This window comes from Oncorhynchus clarkii, chromosome 11, assembly GCF_045791955.1.
Source record: "Oncorhynchus clarkii lewisi isolate Uvic-CL-2024 chromosome 11, UVic_Ocla_1.0, whole genome shotgun sequence".
Taxonomy (NCBI): domain Eukaryota; kingdom Metazoa; phylum Chordata; class Actinopteri; order Salmoniformes; family Salmonidae; genus Oncorhynchus; species Oncorhynchus clarkii.
The window spans coordinates 30,691,536-30,711,104 of record NC_092157.1 but is presented as its reverse complement, the minus strand read 5'-3'; the positions used below and the strand labels follow the sequence as shown (position 1 = coordinate 30,711,104).

The window sequence follows — 19,569 nt, the reverse complement described above, 5'->3', positions numbered from 1 at the left end:
TGTGAGAGAGAGTCTGTCCCACGGGTGGGTACACACACAATGTTTGTTCCCACACTTGGGACTCTCTTTTGGTTACTCAGACTTTTGGCCTCCCATCCTCCCATTTTGGCCTCCTACTCTAACCACCTCTCACCGGCTTTGTATTCATGTTACCTGATGAAATTGCTGTACAATATGATCTTGTTGCCATCTAATGCACATTCAAATGTCGTAAATCAGCACTGCAGAGCTCTCCCTGTCCTATGCCGTGTCTTGATTATATCACTGTTGATGATATCTGGAATTGTGCATATACACCCCAATTCTGACTTGTGCTCTGATATCTGCTTCACTGATTTCTGCTCTCATAAAAGCCTGGGTTTTCTGCACGTTAACACAAGAAGCTTATTACCTAAAATGGGTCAGTTGAAAGTGGGTTCACAGCTCCAAGCCAGTTGTGTTGTTCATTACTGAGAGGTGGTTAAGGAAGTGTGTTTTGAATACTAATGTTAACCTTTCTGGTTATAACCTTTTTCGGCAAGACAGATCTTCCAAAGGTGGGGGAGTGACAATCTTTACCAAGGATCACCTTCAGAGCTCGGTTGTCTTCACCAAGTCTGTCCCCAAACAATTTGATTTGCTGGTTTTAAGCATTAACATTTCTAATGGCTCTTTGTTGACTGTTGCTGGGTGTTATCGTCCTCCATCAGCACCGGCCTGTCCCCCCCTGCCATAAGCTCTCTCCTGGCCCCTTACACTAACTCTGTATTTGTGCTGCGAGGTGACCTAAACAGGGACACACTTAAACCACCTGACCAAGTCCTAAAGCAATGGGACTTCCTAAATCTTTCTCAGATAATTATCAATCCCCAAGGTATGACTCCAAACACCCAGAAAAGGCTACTCTCCTCGAAGTTATCCTCACAAATAATTCTGATTGGGATCAGTCTGGTGTTTTCTGTAATGACTTTGGTGATCACTGTTTTACAACCTGTGTTCGTAATGGCTGCTCAGTGAAACGACCTGTCCTGATTTATCATAGATGCTTGCTAAAAAAAACTTAAATGAGCCTTCCTTCATGACCTCGCCTCTGTAATTTGGTATAGAATCAGCTTGATCCCCTCTGTTGAAGACACTTGGACCTTCTTTTTTTATATTTTCAGTGGTATTGTTAACGAACACGCCCCATAAAGAAAATGAGAATTAAAAACAGGTTCAGCCACTGGTTCGACCGTCATCTTGCAGAGTTACTCCACCTCAAGAATTGGCACGCTCATACTCACGCTGACTGGCTCTCGTTCAGGCAAATGAGAAATATGTGCACTCAGACTCTCCGGAAGGCAAAAGTTAGTTACTTTAAAGAGCCAGTTTAAATAGATCTCTATGGGTCTAACCCCAAGAAGTTCTGGAATGATGTTTCTAGAGACAATTTCTCTTTCATATCACTCAATTCCTAGGTTTACCTCCACTCTATTCACATCCTACCATACCTTTGTCTGTACACTATACCTTGAATATATTTCATCACCTCCAGAAACCTGCTCCTTTTACTCTCTGTTCCGGACGTCCAATTCTCATGGCTTTTAGCCGTACCCTTATCCTACTCCTCCTCTGTTCCTCTGGTGATGTAGAGGTGAATCCAGGTCCTGCAGTGCCTAGCTCCACTCCTATTCCCCAGGCGCTCTCTTTTGATGACTTCTGTAACCGTAAAAGCCTTGGTTTCATGCATGTTAACATTAGAAGCCTCCTCCCTAAGCTTGTTTTATTCACTGCTTTAGCACACACTGCCAACCCGAATGTCTTAGCCATGTCTGAATCCTGGCTTAGGAAGACCAACACTAACTCTGAAATCTCCATCCCTAACTACAACATTTTCAGACAAGATAGAACGGCGGTGCCGGGCGGTGTTGCAATCTACTGCAGGATATCCTGCAGAGTTCTGTTTTACTATCCAGGTCTGCACCCAAACAATTTGAACTTCTACTTTTAAAAGTCCACCTCTCTAAAAACAAGTCTCTCACCGTTTCTGCCTGCTATAGACCACCCTCTTCCCCCAGCTGATTGACCCCCATATGTGAACTGATTGCCCCCCATCTATCTTCAGAGCTCGTGCTGCTAGGTGACCTAAACTGTGACATGCTTAACACCCCAGCCATCCCTAAATCTAAGCTTGATGCCCTCAATCTCACACAAATTACCAATGAACCTACCAGGTACAATCCCAATGCCGTAAACACGGGCACCCTCATAGATATCATCCTAACCAACTTTCCCTCTAAATACACATCTGCTGTTTTCAACCAAGATCTCAGCGATCACTGCCTCATTTCCTGCATCCGTAATGGGTCAGTGGTCAAACGACCTCCACTCATCACTATCAAACGCTCCCTGAAAGACTTTAGCGAGCAGGCCTTTCTAATCGACCTGGCCCAGGTATCCTGGAAGGATATCAACCTCATCCCGTCAGTAGAGGATGCCTGGTAATTTTTTTTAATGCCTTCCTCACCATCTTAAATAAGCATGCCCCATTCAAGAAATGTAGGACCAGGAACAGATATAGATAGCCCTTGGTTCTCTCCAGACCTGACTGCCCTTAACTTCTTTGGGATAGGGGGCAGCATTTTTACTTTTGGATGAATAGCGTACCCAGAGTAAACTGCCTCCTACTCAGTCCCAGATGCTAATATATGCATATTATTAGAAGTATTGGATAGAAAACACTCTGAAGTTTCTAGAACTGTTTGAATGATGTCTGTGAGTATAACAGAACTCATATGGCAGGCAAAAACCAGAGACAAAATCCAAACAGGAAGTGGGAAGTGGGAGGTTTGTAGTTTTTGAACTCAGTCCCTATCGAATACACAGTGGGATATGGGTAATTTTGCACTTCCTAAGGCTTCAACCGTCTTTAGAACGTTGTTTCAGGCTTCTACTGTGAAGGGGGGCCAGATGAGAGGGGATTGTGTCAGAGGTCTGGCAGCAGCCTCGATCTCAGTCACGCATTTCACGTGAGAGTTACCTCTCGTTCCATTGCTTTTCTACAGACAATGGAATTCTCCGGTTGGAACATTATTGAACATTTATGATAAAAACATCCTAAAGATTGATTCTATACTTAGTTTGACAAGTTTCTACGACCTGTAATATAACTTTTTGAACTTTTCGTCCGACGTTTGGCTGGACCTGAACGCACGTTTGGATTTGGTTACCAAACGCCCTAACAAAAGAAGCTATTTGGACATAAATTATGGACTTTATGGAACAAATCAAACATTTATTGTCGAACTGGGATTCCTGGGAGTGCATTCTGATGAACATCATCAAAGGTAAGTGAATATTTATAATGCTATTTCTGACTAATGTTGACTGCGCAAAATGGCGGATATTTATTTTGGCTGTTTTGGGCTCTGAACGCCGTACTCAGATAGTTTTTTTCGTAAAGTTTTTTTTAAATCTGACACAGCGTTGGCATTAAGGAGAAGTTTATCTATATTTCCATTTTTAACATATGTATTTTCATCAACATTTATAATGAGTATTTCTGTAAATTGATGTGGCTCTCTGCAAAATCACTGCATGTTTTGGAACTACTGAACATAACACGCCAATGTAAAATAAGATAGCTAGCGGAACCCCGTTCCCAGACAGGTTAACCAACACAAAAACATTCTGTGGAGTTCTGCATATCCACGAACAGCCCCCGTGAAATGCAACGTTTTAGGGAAGTTAGAAACCAATATACACACAGGCAGTTAGAAAAGCCAAGGCTAGGTTTTTCAAGCAGAAATTTGCTTTCTGCAACACAAACTCAAAAAAGTTCTGGGACATTGTAAAGTCCATGGAGAATAAGAGCACCTCCTCCCAGCTGCCCACTGCACTGAGGATAGGAAACTCTGTCACCTTATCTGTGGTATAATCCGATATAATTGAGCATTTCTATAAGCATTTTTCTACGGCTGGCCATGCTTTACACCTGGCCACCCCTACCCCAGTCAACAGCACTGCACCCCCCATAGCAACTCGACCCAAGCATTCACCATTTCTCCTTCTCCCAAATCCAGTCAGCTGAGGTTCTGAAAGAGCTGCAAAATCTGGACCCCCCAAAATCAGCCGGGCTCGACAATCTGGACCCTTTCTAAAATGATCTGCCGAAATTGTTGCAACCCCTATTACTAGCCTGTTAAACCTCTCTTTCTACGGCTGGCCATGCTTTACATGGACATCTGAGATTCCCAAAGATTGGAAAGCAGCTGCGGTTATCCCCCTCTTCAAAGGGGGGGACACTCTTGACCCAAACTGCTACAGACCTATATCTATCCTACCCTGCCTTTCTAAGGTCTTTGAAAGCCAAGTTAACAAACAGATCACCGACCATTTCAAATCCCACTGGTTTCAGAGCTGGTCATGGGTGCACCTCAGCCACGCTCAAGGTTCTAAACGATATCTTAACCGCCATCGATAAGAAACAATACTGTGCAGCCGTATTCATTGACTTGGCCAAGGCTTTCGACTCTGTCAATCACCACATCCTCATCGGCAGACTCAAAAGCCTTTGTTTCTCAAATGATTGCCTCATCTGGTTCACCAACTCCTTCTCCGACAGAGTTGAGTGTGTCAAATCTGAGGTCCTGTTGTCTGGGCCTCTGGCAGTCTCTATGAGGGTGCCACAGGGTTAAATTCTTGGGCCGACTCTCTTCTCTGTATATTTCAATGATGTCCCTCTTGCTGCTGGTGAGTCTCTGATCCACCTCTACACAGACGACACCATTCTGTGTACTTCTGGCTCTTCTTTGGACATTGTGTTAACAATCCTCCAGACGAGCTTCAATGCCATACAACTCTCCTTCCGTGGCCTGCAACTGCTCTTAAATACAAGTAAAACTAAATGCATGCTCTTCAACCGATCGCTGCCTGCACCTGCCCGCCCGCAAAGCATCACTACTCTGGACGGTTCTGACTTAGAATATGTGGACAACTACAAATACCTAGGTGTCTGGTTAGACTGTAAACTCTCCTTCTAGACTCACATAAAACATCTCCAATCCAAAGTTAAATCTAAAATTTGCTTCCTATTTCGCAACAAAGCAAGCACCTTTCACTCATGCTGCCAAACATACCCTCATAAAACTGACCATCTTACCGATCCTCGACTTTGGCGATGTCATTTACAAAATAGCCTCCAACACCCTTTCAACAAATTGGATGCAGTCTATCACAGTGCCATCCGTTTTGTCACCAAAGCCCCATATACTACCCACCACTGCGACCTGTACGCTCTCGTTGGCTGGCCCTCGCTTCATACTCGTCGCCAAACCCACTGGCTCCAGGTCATCTACAAGACCCTGCTAGGTAAAATCCGCCCTTATCTCTGCTCGCTGATCACCATAGCTGCACCCACCTTTAGCACGCGTTCCAGCAGGTATATCTCACTTGTCACCCCCAAAGCCAATTCCTCCTTTGGCTGCCTCTCCTTCCAGTTCTCTGCTGCCAAAGACTGGAACGAACTACAAAAATCTCTGAAACTGGAAACATTTATCTCCCTCACTAGATTTAAGCACCAGCTGTCAGAGTTGCTCACAGATCACTGCACCTGTACATAGCCCATCTATAAATAGACCAAACAACTACCTCTTCCCCTACTGTTATTTATTTTGCTCCTTTGCACCCCAGTATTTCTACTTTGCACACTCATCTACTGTCAAATCTACCATTCCGGTGTTTTAATTGCTATATTGTATTTACTTCGCCACCATGGCCTATTTATTGCCTTTACCTCCCTTATCTCACCTCATTTGCTCACATTGTATATATACTTATTTTTCTACTGTATTATTGACTGTATGTTTGTTTTACTTCATGTTTAACTCTGTGTTATATGTGTCGAACTGCTTTGCTTTATCTTGGCCAGGTTGCAGTTGTAAATGAGAACTTGTTCTCAACTTGCCTACCTGGATAAATAAAACATTTAAAAGGAGTATTGGTGTCTCCTAGGGGTCTTTGGCCTGGTTTGCGAACTACCTCTCTGAGTGCAGGGTATAAAGTTAGAACATCTGCCGTCTCAGCCACTGCCTGTCACCAAGGGAGTACCCCATGGCTCAATCCTAGGCCGCATGCTCTTCTCAATTTACATCAACAACATAGCTCAAGCAGTAGGAATCTCCCTCATCCATTTATATACAGATAATATAGTCTTAAACTCAGCTGGCCCCTCCCCGGATTTTGTATTAAACGCTCTACAACAAAGCTTTCTTAGTGTCCAACAAGCTTTCTCTGCCCTTAACCTTGTTCTGAACACCTCCAAAACAAAGGTAATGTGGTTTGGTAAGAATGCCCTTCTCCCCACTGGCGTGATTACTCCCTCTGAGGGTTTAGAGCTTGAGGTAGTCACCTCAAACAAGTACTTCAGAGTATGGCTATAGAAGGTACACTGTCCTTCTCTCTGCACACATCAAAGCTGCAGGCTAAAGTTAAATCTAGACTTGGTTTCTTCTATTGTAATCGCTCCTCTTTCACCCCAGCTGCCAAACTAACCCTGATTCAGATGACCGTCCTACCCATGCTAGATTACGGAGACGTAATGTATAGATTGGCAGGTAAGGGTGCGCCCGAGCTGCTAGATGTTCTTTACCATTCAGCCATCAGATTTGCCACCAATGCTCCTTATAGGACACATCACTGCACTCTATACTCTGTAACTGAACTGGTCATCTCTGTATACCTGTCGCGAGATGCATTGGTCGATGCTTATTTATAAAACCCTCTTAGGCCTCACTCCCCCCCTCTGAGATATCTACTTCACCCCTCATTCTCCACATACAACACACATTCTGTTGAAGTTCCCCAAAGCGCACACATCCCTTTGTCGCTCGTCTTTTCAGTTTGCTGCAGCTAGAGACTGGAACGAGCTGCAACAAACACTCAAACTGGACAGTTTTATCTTATTCTCTTCATTCAAAGACTCAATCATGGACACTCTTACTGACAGTTGTGGCTGCTTTGCGTGATGTTTTGTTGTATCCACCTTCTTGCCCTTTGTGCTGTTGTCTGTGCCCAATAATGTTTTTACCATGTTTTGTGCTGCTACCATGTTGTGCTGCTGCTATGTTGTTGTGTTGCTGCCATGCTATTTTGTTGTCTTAGGTCTCTCTTTATGTAGTGTTGTTTCTCATGTCGTGATGTGTGTTTTGTCCTATATTTATCTTTATTCATTTTTTAAATCCCAGCCCCCGTCCCCGAAGGAATGCCTTTTGCTAGGCAGTCATTGTAAATAAGAATTTGTTCTCAACTGGCTAAGAACAAGGGTTTCGCTGCATCTGCGATAACAATCGACTTCTATTCGATTTGATATAGGCTACTCTAAATGTGTTCATTCGTTAGTGAATGGGGGTTTAAATATGTTACTTCGTTAGTGAATTGGGCTTTAAATGTGTAGGATGCCCATAAAACCAATAAGCATGTGGTTCTGTAATCAGTGTGTGTGTGTGTGCGCGCGCGCTCTCATGTCTGTGCGTGTGTATTCTGTGGCACCCTGTAAATGAGACAAGTGTTGCTTGCTACATTCCAGCGTGGCAGTCATTATGTGGCACAACAAGCCTGGATGTTGACAGGGTCCCAAACTCCAACCCAGTCCCCTCTCGCTCTCCAAACCGCAAGCCCAACCCTGTCCTTGAAAGGAATTACTGCATTGTCGATAAACAAAAGACTTGAGTCAAGCTAAGTGTGCTAACGCCTAGGTGATCAGTATGCATGAGCACGCCGCCTCGAAGGTGATTTTCTCTACACAACGCTGGACTGCGGAGAATTCTCAATGTGTTTTCACTCAATGCAAATCCTCAAATGTTAAATGGAAGACCTATTTCGGTTGAATGCATTCAGTTGTGCAACTGACTAGATATCCCCTTTCCAACACCGGTACCCTGTTGTCTTTTCTGTCTCTTCAGCTACCAGACGGGAGCTTTGAAATAAATGAAAAACATTGTAATATTCTTTAGGAACCTCAATTTCGGTTGCCTCCACACACTTTATGCTACTGCATGTTAAACAATGCAAATGACCAAAGAAGCATTTTCCTCTCTCTCAAGTGGTGTAATTCTCATCTCTTATAAGTCCTCTCCAGACTGAAATGCCGCCAGTGATTTCCATATTTTAACTGCATGTAGTTTTAGTTTCTCGCTGAGGCTCATCATGTGTTGCTTAGTCATCTAAGGCCAATCGCACTACAGTGTATCCCTCACTGTTTCTTTGAGTGAATATGTTTGCCAACTAGATGTTGGCCTCATCTCTGTTGGCGACATTGGGGTCTTTTGCTGTACGTTTTGCATTCACAGTTGTCATTTAGCAGATTTATTCAGCTTGACTTACTCTCTCTAGTCAACATATGGTGGAGTGACCAAAGATTAGATCTGGATTCAAATAATGTTTGTTTTCTTTCAAATTGCTCTAGCTGCACTTTATTGAGCTTGAAGTGAAGTGAAAATTCAGAATCTCCTGGAGGATAGTGGAAGTTGATGAAAATGCCATTGATATTGTTAAAACTAACGCCTTTCCACCCGTGGCCTTCATCTGGGTTTTTCTTGATTGAGCTTGACCCATAGATAGTTTGTCAAAAGGCTAAGTCTTCGAGTCAGTGTGAGATCTTTGACGGGATAACATACCGTATGGAACACTACGCGGTCTGTTGTTCTTTTATGATGTCCTAATCTACACATCTAAATTTGTGACGTAAATGGTTTGATACAGAAGACTGGGCGTCACTTCATGTGTACGATTTTAAATTGAGATGTATGCGGTGCTAAGCAGTGATACGCCTTATCAGCTTTTAAACATTCATTTTCTGTTGTCCTTATTACAGATCTCATTTAGAGATGTTCTGTGCTAATTAACTTATCTGATCTCATTTTCATCACAATGACATCAAATGAGACCTGTCTAAGTCCGTTATTTTCCTTAGTTAAGGACAATAATGAGGTACTAGAGCCATTCAGTGCTAATAATTGTTGAAGTGTGTCACTAGCATCAAAAAGGAGTATGTATACATTACAATTTTAACAGGGTAGCATAGTGGTTAGAGCGTTGAGTCAGTAACCGAAAGGTTGCTAGTTTGAATCCCGAGCCGACTAGGGGAAAAATCTGTCGATCTGAACTTGACCAAGGCACCTTAACCCTTTTTCTCCAGGGCCACTGTCAATAATGGCTGATCCCTGCTGTGACTCCATTCTCCAAAGTTGTCTCAGGGGAGTGGGATATACACAAAATACATTTCCACTTCACACCACACACTTGTACAGGTTACACACTTGTATATGTGTGAAAAGGGACAGATATAGGCAGACCCTATTTTACCTTTATTTTGATCTTGCCATTCTAAACACTACTAATCACTGTCCTAGATCTGTCGTACAGCTGACCATGTTACTTCCCTTTCCCCCCGCTCTTTATCTCCTTTCTTTGGTCCACCTTTCTCTTTTCTCCTCCTCTGTCTCACTCTACCGCTCCCTGCTGCAGATAACTTCCCTCAGATGGCTCATCAGAAGCGCTTCATCGAGCGGAAATACAGACAGGAGCTGAAAGAGATGAGACGAGAGAGGGATCGCCAGGAGAAGGAGGGAGACGAGCCAGAGGACAGCAGGAAGTAACAGAGCCCCTCTCCGACCAATCGATATGGACAGAGAATTTTTTCGACCAGTCAAGATGGACGGTATTGGAGAATGTAGGGAAGGTGCAAGAAGTGGAGGGATAAACTACTTCCAAATACTCTGAATTGCTAAAAAAAATATGTCCTCTCCTCGACTACTCTCTTCGATTTGACAGGTGAAAACAATGGAAGCTTATCATAAGGCTAACTTTCACCTGGTCAGTTCATTCATAACAATTGCAAGGAAGGAGAAGATTGCGAGGAGAGGACATATTTTTGGGACAATTCAGAAAGAGCACTAGTCTACAGTACACACCCTCTACTGTCTCGTCCCATTGACTTGAGGATTGCCTTGCATTTTTTAGTGTTTGTTTGGGTTTGTTGTTTTGAGCTGCTTTTATGTGTAGGTCTTAATCAATTGCATGTTGATTATGTACAGTCACGTTTTAAACTAAATCTAGAATATGGTTGGTCGTCGATCATGGTTATAATGAACGGCAACAGAAATGCTTTGTTTTAAATGTTTTTGTTGTTTTTTTTGTACTGCTAGTGACATTGATAGTAATTGCTATTAATAAAGGTATTTCAAATGTTAATTGATTTGTCATCATGGAATCTGTCCTCTTGATAGCCATACTCATCATAATCAGTGTCTGACACCAAATCGCTCAATGGGAAAACTAGTAGTGGCATATCACGTGCACGTTTATGAAGAGGAGAGCGTTAATATGATTCAATGACATTAAATATGATGTAAAATGCCACCATCTGTTTCACATCTGCTGCCTCTTTCTCTAACAATTTCAAATTTGTGTCCCCCCCCCCTCCTCCCCAAATCCGATTGCCAGTTTTTAAAGATCTTAATTATAGATTGTGTGTAATTAATGATTTCTTCAGTTCAGTAGCCACAGGTTCCATGCTATTAACCACTTTACTGTCTTGAATTTCAACATTCATCATAAGAACTTAAGCTACCTTCAAGCCAGGCTGACGTCATCCTAGGCAAAAACTAAGGGAACATGGCTAATGTGCAGACATTTTTCAATTTCCAAATTAGTTCAAATGTCATTAGGGTTAAGGAAATGGTCTGTCCGTTTTAGATTGTCTCGTCAGGCTGTCAAGGGGATGCTGTTCAGAAAAGTCCCCTACTTTCTTCCTACTGTTATGTCTGTCAAATTGCTCAATGTTCGGACAAAGCTTTTCTGAATTCGAAACACTGATGATTACACGTAGAAACGGAATAAGGATTTTAAAGATCTTTAATCGTGTTGAGTCATATAAATATCCAGTACAAAAATCACATTGTACAAAGCAGATGAATGGGCATTGGATCATGACAGGGCCCCTTTAAACTACTGCACATACTGTAACCTATCATATTATTAATCCACATAGACAAAACTTAGGCTGCATCCCGATTCTCCACTCTTCTCCTGAAGTGCGCACGTCGTCGCATAGTTAGTAAGTAAGCCATGGACAAGCCAGAACGGCCCATATGGGCAGGAGCCCATCTCCTGTTTCTGTAGCATGAGGCTGCTTGATGTACAACCCCTGGACATGACGCTACTTGGATGGATTTAACAATGGTGGAAACTCCCCCCTAACCAATGCTGACACAATTCCTATGCTTTTAAATCCATGACTGTAAGTGTAAATGTGCACGCTTTAAGGATGGGTGGAGAATCGGGATGCAGCCATAGACTGCTCAATCACATAGTCAACAACATAATATAGAGGCAACCTTAAGGCTAACCAACCGTGTCTACATGAACACCCAACAGACCGATCATATCTTTAGAAAGAGGACATCAGAACTATCTCTGGTCCAGAGTGTGAGCAGGAAGCCTCAGCATAAGAAAGCCACACTAACGCCCTGGACCAGAGCTTTCTATAGGCTAACCATATCTGGCAGCTAACATTACTCCAATAGCATTGGACACTGGACACTTGATGGACTTGATGTTTGTTTAATGCATGTCCATAGCTGAGCATGGTGTTAATGCTGAAAGGCAAGAACAGTCCCAATAAAGAAGCACAAATATGTATTTATAGTGAGATGCTGCTGACACCCTGAATTAAAGCGAGAAAATGGATGTACCAAACCCAGATTGCCCCCTTTTAAAATGTAAATAATGAGGGGAAAATAAAGCACTCTTCTGTTGTCATTTTCTCTTCTAATTTAAACTCTTATGTCTACCGTTCAAGGGCAGAGGAAAAACGGTTGATTTTCAGTTCAGGGGGTTTAGGAACCCAAATGAATGCTTATCAAAGCAATGTTTGCCACAATCTCAAATAGTCACTTACACAGTGGGCGCTCAATGGTCAAAGAAAAACGAGAAAATAACTTGCTTATTACAATTATTTAGCATATAATATAGTATACATTATTAACAAGTGTGTTCTTGACTCAGAGGATTGTCTAAGCTACCTCACCATTTTCATTGTTTACATCCATAGATGTTTTTGGGAAAAATAATATATGTACAGTTTGTGTGAATTGTGAATGCTGCGGACAGAGACGGAAATAATATCACCGTCGTTGTGGCAATTATGTCAGTTGTGTTATTAGTTTGAAATGTCTGATTAAATGTCATCCTTCTGCAATGATACTATTGTTCAATTTGTATGTTTTGGCCTTGGGCAAGTTGCTTCATTTGAATTGCTCAATTGTCTTACTATGTATATGTCAAACCATTTCATGATGGCAAACCAATCTAATGACCATTTCATATGTATATGTCAAAACATTTTATGATCCCAATATTGTGTTGACCTGTACCTCTTATGTCAATGACAATCCCAACGGAATGTCAACATTCTTTCTTACAACTGAAAATGGCATATTACCCTTAATGTCTAGCCTTTCTCCCCCACATACTGTCGTCCCAATATGTCAGACCTGGAAACGTTGTCAGTGTGCACATCACAAATGGATGTTCAACCATCAATCAATTACTCAGTTCAATTAACCAAGAAAAGCATAAAGTAAAACATTGAGTAAAGAATCATGTTTAATTTGAACATGTTCAGTTCATTAGGGTAACACTTTCCATTAACCCTTTATAAAGAGTACCTTATTGCAAAGTGTTATTGACATTAGTTTTTTTCAGATAGCACTCTGAGGAGCTTTTTGGTCCGGGTGTTTCAGCTCCCCCCTACAGAGAATGATCTCCTAAATGGCACACTATTGTAGCCTGGTGCACTATATAGGGAATGGGTGTCATTTGGGATGCAGAATATGTAAAGCTATGTGGATCAGGTGTTATTGACGGTCAGAAAGGTGACGTACAACCCATAGAAATTGAATGAGTAGAGTGGGTGTCCCCATTCAAGTCAAGGATGCCACAGTCGGTGGACTGGTGGCCATTTTGACTGTACCCATACAATTAGAGTATTCTATTTCTGTGGTTGAACCCCTCAGTCTCTTAGCATGGCTTTATGTGACTTCAAAAGAAAATTGTGACATACATAGCCAATGCTATAAGGGAATGGGACGCTAGAAACCTGATAACAAAACAGAACTGTACAGCATATTGTATCAGTACACAGATACACACAATATAAGATATATCTCACAATATGCAGCTTTTCATTCCAGAAACTCTGAACAATTCATAGATGTCTCTCAAGTTCACCAGAAAACCGCTTGCTTTTCGTCCCTCTATTGCAGGCAGCTTTTGAAAAACAAAAGAGAAGAAGTATGTTTGTTTATAGAGATATATGTGGGGCCTGATGCACAGAGTACAGTACCCCCATATACAACGAAGCGTCTTCTTGACAAGTCTTTTCCTCATGAGTCCCCGGCTGCCTTGCAGAGAGAGAGACCACTAAGCGCCGTCGTCCAGGTCCTCCAGTGAGGGCAAAGATCAACGGTGATCAACAACGGCAAAAGAGCACTTTGAAAAATACTGCCTTGTCTGTCTGTGTCCTTCTTGTTTTGTTCTATTGTTTGCCACTTTCACAAAGTACCAGGAGTTAAGTTCACTTTAGCTAGTGCATGAGTGTTTGTTGTACATTTTCCTTTTTCCTCTTACGAGCTCCCTTCTCTCTGGTTAGGAATCCCTGTAGCCGTCACTGTCCTCTCCCCCGTACATGTCAGCTAGTTTTCTAAACCTGGGTCCCCACTCGCTCAGGTAGTTATAGTCCTGGTCTCCCTCCGTGGTCACGGAACCCAGGGAGCTCAGGGACTCAGCCACCGAGCCGCTTCCCTCGTAGGCGTAGGTGGCCAGGGAGTCATAGGGCGGCGCTGTGGGGTCCTGGTCGTTGTCCTGGAGCCTTTGGTTTATGAATTCCCTGACGTCCGAGTTGTCCCTGTAGGCAGGAGGGAGGACCACGGTCCGACGGACGGGAGGGTTCAGGGTCTCGGGCTTGATGTCCCTGCGCTGTTTGGTCTCCTCGATAGCCTCCGGGTTGCGCAGCGTGCCGATATCAAAGGCCTGGGTGTCCTCCTCTCCGCCCCCCTCATCATTGTAGCTGACGACATTGTCTCTCACATCCTCTTTGGAGATGATCAGAGGCTCCTTCTTCCTCTGCTGCCTCCTCAGGACAGCGAACAGCACAACAATTACTACAGACACAGAGAGAGAGAGAAGAACTTGAGCATGAGATGGATAGGAGAGGAAAGCAAATGGGTTGAGGAATGTGCCTCTACTCAGGATATTTTTTGTTTTGTTTACATGTATTTAACTAGGCAAGTCAGTTAAGAACACATTCTTATTTACAATGACAGCCTACACCGGCCCAACTCAGACGACGCTGGGCCAATGCATCGATCACGATTATTTCAGAAACAAGACAAAGGCTTTTGAACTTTTTGTTTTATTTCCCACCTGTGTTCCTTCTATTTCCTGAAGGATAGTTGGTGTCTGTTGGGGAACCATTGGTGGTGTGCATACAGTATGTTGATACACTCACTGATATACAGGGCTTTGGTGGGCTGAGACAGGCTTGAGCTGCCACAAAAGACTTGCCGTATGGATTTGTATCACATATCTAACTCTGTGCAGTTGCAGTGAAGATAGGTAAACAGCAACGAAAGGTTTGGCTAACAGAGTTCAGAATATGACATGGCGTAAATCAATGTCTTCTGAATGTGTTGCTGATCATTTGTGTGTGTTGATGTGCTGTATGTGAGCCACATGCAAAATGAAATGTTCTGTGTTGTGTTTAAAACTTTTTTTAAAAAGGACAATAAAGCGTTTTGAATTTAACTGAATTGTACAGTACTCACAGAGAAGTATGAGGACACAGATGATGATGGCCATGAGGGCTCCAGTGCTGAGCCCTGCGGTGAGGACCAGAGCCTCCTGGTTACACAGCTGCATGTTCCCCTCGCGGTCGCAGGTACAAACACGCACAGTCAGGGTGTTGGTGCTGCTCTGCATGGGAAAGTCCCCGTCCGATATCACCACGGGAACCAGGTAGGTGCTCCTCTGTAGCCGGCTGTAGCTGTTCCTTCTGGTCAGGATCCCAGCCGTGTTGTCTGTTGGAGATAGACGTCTTAGAGTTGGATACTATACAAGTAAGCAGTGTTGTCTGTTGGAGAGGCACTGAGGAGTAAGCAGTTATGGGCTGTTGTTATCTGTTAGACACTTTAGAGGTAGCTACTATACAAGTTAGATGTAGGAATGTCCCCCAGTTTCTAAAATGTATCTTGTCTCCAATTAACAGCCTTAAATATTATATTATATTAGGGTGTGCTTAAATATATTTGAATGGGTAAGATTGACAAATTGCAGTATTGGGGAAGCTACTCTGAAAATATAGATTATTAAACTACCAATTAAGCTACACTAAAGCTACCATTAAGTGTTCACTTAAAGTAATTCCAATGTTTCCAGATTTAAATTAAATATTACCTATAATTAATTACAATATGAGTGAAATATACTTTTCCCCCAAAATAATGATGCATGCTAAAAAGCAGCTTTTCTGTGTTGGAATGGTGTGGACATATACCGGTCATTAAAAACGAGTAGATCGCTGATTGGTCAGCTCAGCCAATATGAATAACATTTTGTTCAATGAGGAAACGGCATTCATTTTTTTCTGATTGAGATACAAGTTTGAGGTGGGGTTTTTTCTCCAATTTATGCTTTGGCCACAAATATGAGTGTAAGACATATCAACAACATTATTTGGGTATGAGTTAAGAGAATATGAACTTATACAAATGTGTTACTTTTAAAAAGTAGTTCACTACTTCTTGGTAAATTATCATAACTAAATCTGAAATGTCAGACTACAAATTGCAAGAACAGATTTAGCCAATTAAAACAAAAAATATGTTTCAATGTGAGAATTTGGCAGATCTGATGCTGAAAATGTAAGGAAATGCTTGCCTCCTTCATATTTAATACAATTTTTGCCCAAAAAGTAATGTGTAGTTCAAGTAGTTAGCTACACCGCTACATGGCAAACACTACCTAGATTTGAATATAGTTCAACTACCACCAAACTACTGCAAAATGTAGTTACTAGTTGATCTAGTTGTACTTCACTACTCCGCAACACTGACACATTGTGATCACGGCTGCTGTGGAATACAGTTGTTCTGGGGAAGAAGAAAAAAATTGCCGAAACAGGAAATGAATTAACTTGTGTGTCAACTTTTTTCCTCCAAGAAGAAGTGTACCTTTGTTGTCTCGGACGGTGAAGTTGGCTTTCCCTGAGACCTCGTGTGCTAGACTGAAGAAGAATCTGTGTCCACCGATAGGCTCGTCAGCATCTTTAGCGCTCACTGTCTGAATCCTCTGAGAAAAGGTAAGAAAAATATGATCTAACACAGATGACATACTTCATCATCTTCTTTTGACATGTCTTTATCCTGAGGAACAAGACAAAAGGGTTCAGGAGAGTGGGGAGCTCTGAGGTGAAACCTGAAAACCTTCCGGCATAAGGCCAATTTCTGGGATCGAGGCAAGGGTTAACTGATGAAGATACGATCAGTTGGGGGATCTTAGGCGGGAAAGAAGACATTCTGTAGTGGTTTAAATTAAAATAACACTACATTGTTTTCCATTACCTGGTTAGCCTTGGCGTTTTCACAGACAAAGGTTTCGTAGTAAGCGGCGAATGTAGGAGCGTTGTCATTTACGTCCAGTACTCTGATGTCCACTGGTATGCGGCTAATCAGCCGTGGGTTGTCTTTAAAACACAGAATCATGACGTTTAATAACCACACCAAGGAAACACAATAACTGCCTTTGATACGATTACTGCTCAAACTACTGTACATGTAATTACTAGAAGTAATTGTGGTAGTTCACTGACACACATGTACACGCACTCAATTTCCTCTTGTTCTGATGGAGTGGAGCGTGTGTGATCAATGATCAACATGCTACTTACTGAACTCCGTGGCGATGACAGAGATGTTGTGCCAAGGGTTCTCCTCTCTGTCCAGAGTCCTTAGCATGAAAACTGAGCCGTTACCCGGGTGCACGTTGAACACCCTGTCCATGTCTGTACGCCGGTCAATAGAGTACCTGCACATAGCAAACAACAACTATAAGCATCCTCTTCACAACACAAACAAGCATAAGCATCCTCACTTCCTTTCACATAAACCCATCCTTGGCTGTGAGGCAGTTTATTAAGTGTACCTGCACAACACAAACAACAAATATACGCTTCCTCACAGCAAATATTCACGGGAATATTATGCCCCCTGTCTTTGTCTGCACCCTGTTCTATCAGGTACCTGTATCTGCACAAAACAAACAAGTATAAATGTCCTTGCTTTATTTCACTGAAACCCAGTGGAGGAGTATCACAACAATACATCATACTGCTGCATACAGTATCATCCAATTTGAAAGCAATTTGGATGACTGACAGTTGTGGTCTGGTCGTTCCGCTAAAAAAAAAAGTGACTCCAAAATGTTTATCTGTGCTATCATGGTGTAGTGGTCCTAATGGCTGTTTGGAGATACACTCGCAAAAAACACACACGCGCGAATGCATGCACACACAAACACGCACGCACACAAATGCATAAACACACACAGGTTATCTAGTAGTGTTGTTTTTCTTCACTTCCTGAGGACTAGTGTGATACATCAGTTTGATTAATAGAGTAGTGGATGTAGGGCTGCGTCCCAAATGCACCCTATTCGCTATATAGTGCACCACTTTTGTCCAGGGCTCATAGTGCTATATAGGGAATAGGGTGCCATTTGGGACACAAACGTAGATATGGAAGAGAGCAGGGAAGTGGAGGGGAGAGGCAGACCCCCGGGGGAGGGGGGGGGGGGGGGGGGGCGTGAACCAGATCTCTCAGGTACCATGCACCACCGCACCCCTACCCCCATCTCCTTTCTCCCTATCTCCCCTCTCCGTCTACTCTCTAATCCTCTACCCTTCCTCAGACAGTATTTTTTGTTTGTTTACCAGCACAAACAGTTTTAGACTTTTTACCTCAACACACATACACCACACCACACACTCACTCTCTCTCTGCTCCTCTTGCTTCTGACAGCAAGTCTAAACTCGTTAAATCTGTCCTGTTGGGGTGCCAACTGCCTTTCTAATATTCTCAATAATTCAGTTGGCTGGGCCTGGCCCCTCCCCTGATTAATTACACCAGATAAAAGTGTGTGCGTGTGTGTTCTACTCTCGTCCCCTCCTCTCTCCTCTTCTCATTCCCTCTCCTTGCTTCTTATCCCCTCTCCTTTCCTAACTTCTCATCTCTTCCCCTACCCTCGTCTCGTCACCCTACTCTCTAAATGCTACAAAGCACAGCCTTCCTGATGAGCGCTGATAAAAACGAATGATGCCATATTTGACACCAGTAATAAAGAGCTCTAGCTTCAGCAGGCACTCCAGGATAACACTTCTCTGTGATCACTGCACTGTGATTGAGGAAAGCGCTGATACTGGCAGGAGTTGTTCAAGGTGTAATTTTAGCTGAAATACAGTAAAATATTTGAAAGAAAGTAAATAATATGTTGACCCAGGTCTGCTGACCACTAGTAGGTGTCTCAGGCACTGTGCACGTGTGTAGTACCTGACAGGGCTGCGGCTGCTGTCTGGGTCTGTGGCACTGACCGATCCGATGATGGTGCCTACGGCTGAGTCCTCTTTGACCTCCATGACGTAGCTGACCCGGTCGAACACCGGCGGCTCGTCCACATCCTCCACGATCAACTTGACCGTCGCCTCGTCCGTGGTCGCCGTGTAGCGCAGGAACCGTGGGTCAGGGTTGGAGTTCTCCACCTGGATCCTTAGAGTGTACGACCGCTTCCTCTCAAAGTCCAGAGGCTGAGGAGAGCGAGAGAAGAGGGTTAACAACTCTCTCACACACACACACACACTCACTCACACACCAGTTAGCACGTTGTTGTTTGACTTTCCTTCTCTCTCACTCACACACATCCTGTGACATGCAACACTTTTCTCGTCTAAGCAATACACACACAGACACACACACAGCAAGATACAGACACACATACGTCAAACAACACACACATCATCAACAATTGAATGAATTCAGTGTGAGTATTTTCAGTATTTTCCAAAACAGAGATTTGTGTGATTTAAGAAATCCAGTGTCCTTGTATATTGAGGGTTTGGATTTCAGTCATGTCCACAATTATGCCCAGTAACATGGAACAGCTGGCAGCACCCATCTGAATGATCAGAGCATGCAATAAGGGTGAATGGGAAAACAGCTGTGCGCTAAACAATCATAGCAGGGGAATCAACCTAAATAAAGCCTGCCCATTTCTTTACAGACAGCAGAACTATCCATTAGCACGCAGTGCCTCAGACTTGTTTACATGAGACAACAAAAGGTACAAGACATCGTCGCCAATGCTATTTTGAAAGAACAAGAAATGGTTTGAGTTTCTTACAACATTTGTGAGCTAATATTAGCATCACAAACACAATTTATTCCTTTGGCCAAAGTCCTGGCACGGTCGCAGGTTGGGGATATCTCAGCTACAGTGAGTGAA

At 43.0% G+C, this 19,569-nt stretch overlaps 2 protein-coding genes across 4 annotated transcripts in view; one reads left to right on the top strand and one right to left on the bottom strand.

Annotated features, from left to right (window-relative positions):
• Window positions 1–10,375, top strand: part of LOC139420430 (drosha ribonuclease III) — a 138,043-nt gene extending 127,668 nt beyond the window's left edge. For 2 of the 3 annotated variants that reach the window (XM_071170557.1, XM_071170556.1), the window contains exon 32: window positions 9,484–10,209. In XM_071170557.1, the coding sequence (XP_071026658.1) occupies window positions 9,484–9,614 (131 nt within the window). In that variant the 3' untranslated portion in view covers window positions 9,615–10,209. Of the gene's footprint in view, window positions 1–9,483 lie in introns of all 3 variants that reach the window. The other variant, XM_071170555.1, reaches the window with a different exon arrangement.
• Window positions 10,376–10,854: 479 nt separating this feature from the next.
• LOC139420431 (cadherin-6-like) overlaps window positions 10,855–19,569 on the bottom strand; it is a 74,048-nt gene continuing 65,333 nt past the window's right edge. Inside the window, exons 7-12 of the mRNA XM_071170558.1 lie at window positions 18,621–18,874; window positions 16,964–17,100; window positions 16,638–16,759; window positions 16,248–16,365; window positions 14,844–15,095; window positions 10,855–14,180 (exon numbers count right to left, since the gene is read on the bottom strand). Of these exons, the coding sequence (XP_071026659.1) occupies window positions 13,666–14,180; window positions 14,844–15,095; window positions 16,248–16,365; window positions 16,638–16,759; window positions 16,964–17,100; window positions 18,621–18,874 (1,398 nt within the window). The 3' untranslated portion in view covers window positions 10,855–13,665. The remainder of the gene's footprint in view (window positions 14,181–14,843; window positions 15,096–16,247; window positions 16,366–16,637; window positions 16,760–16,963; window positions 17,101–18,620; window positions 18,875–19,569) is intronic.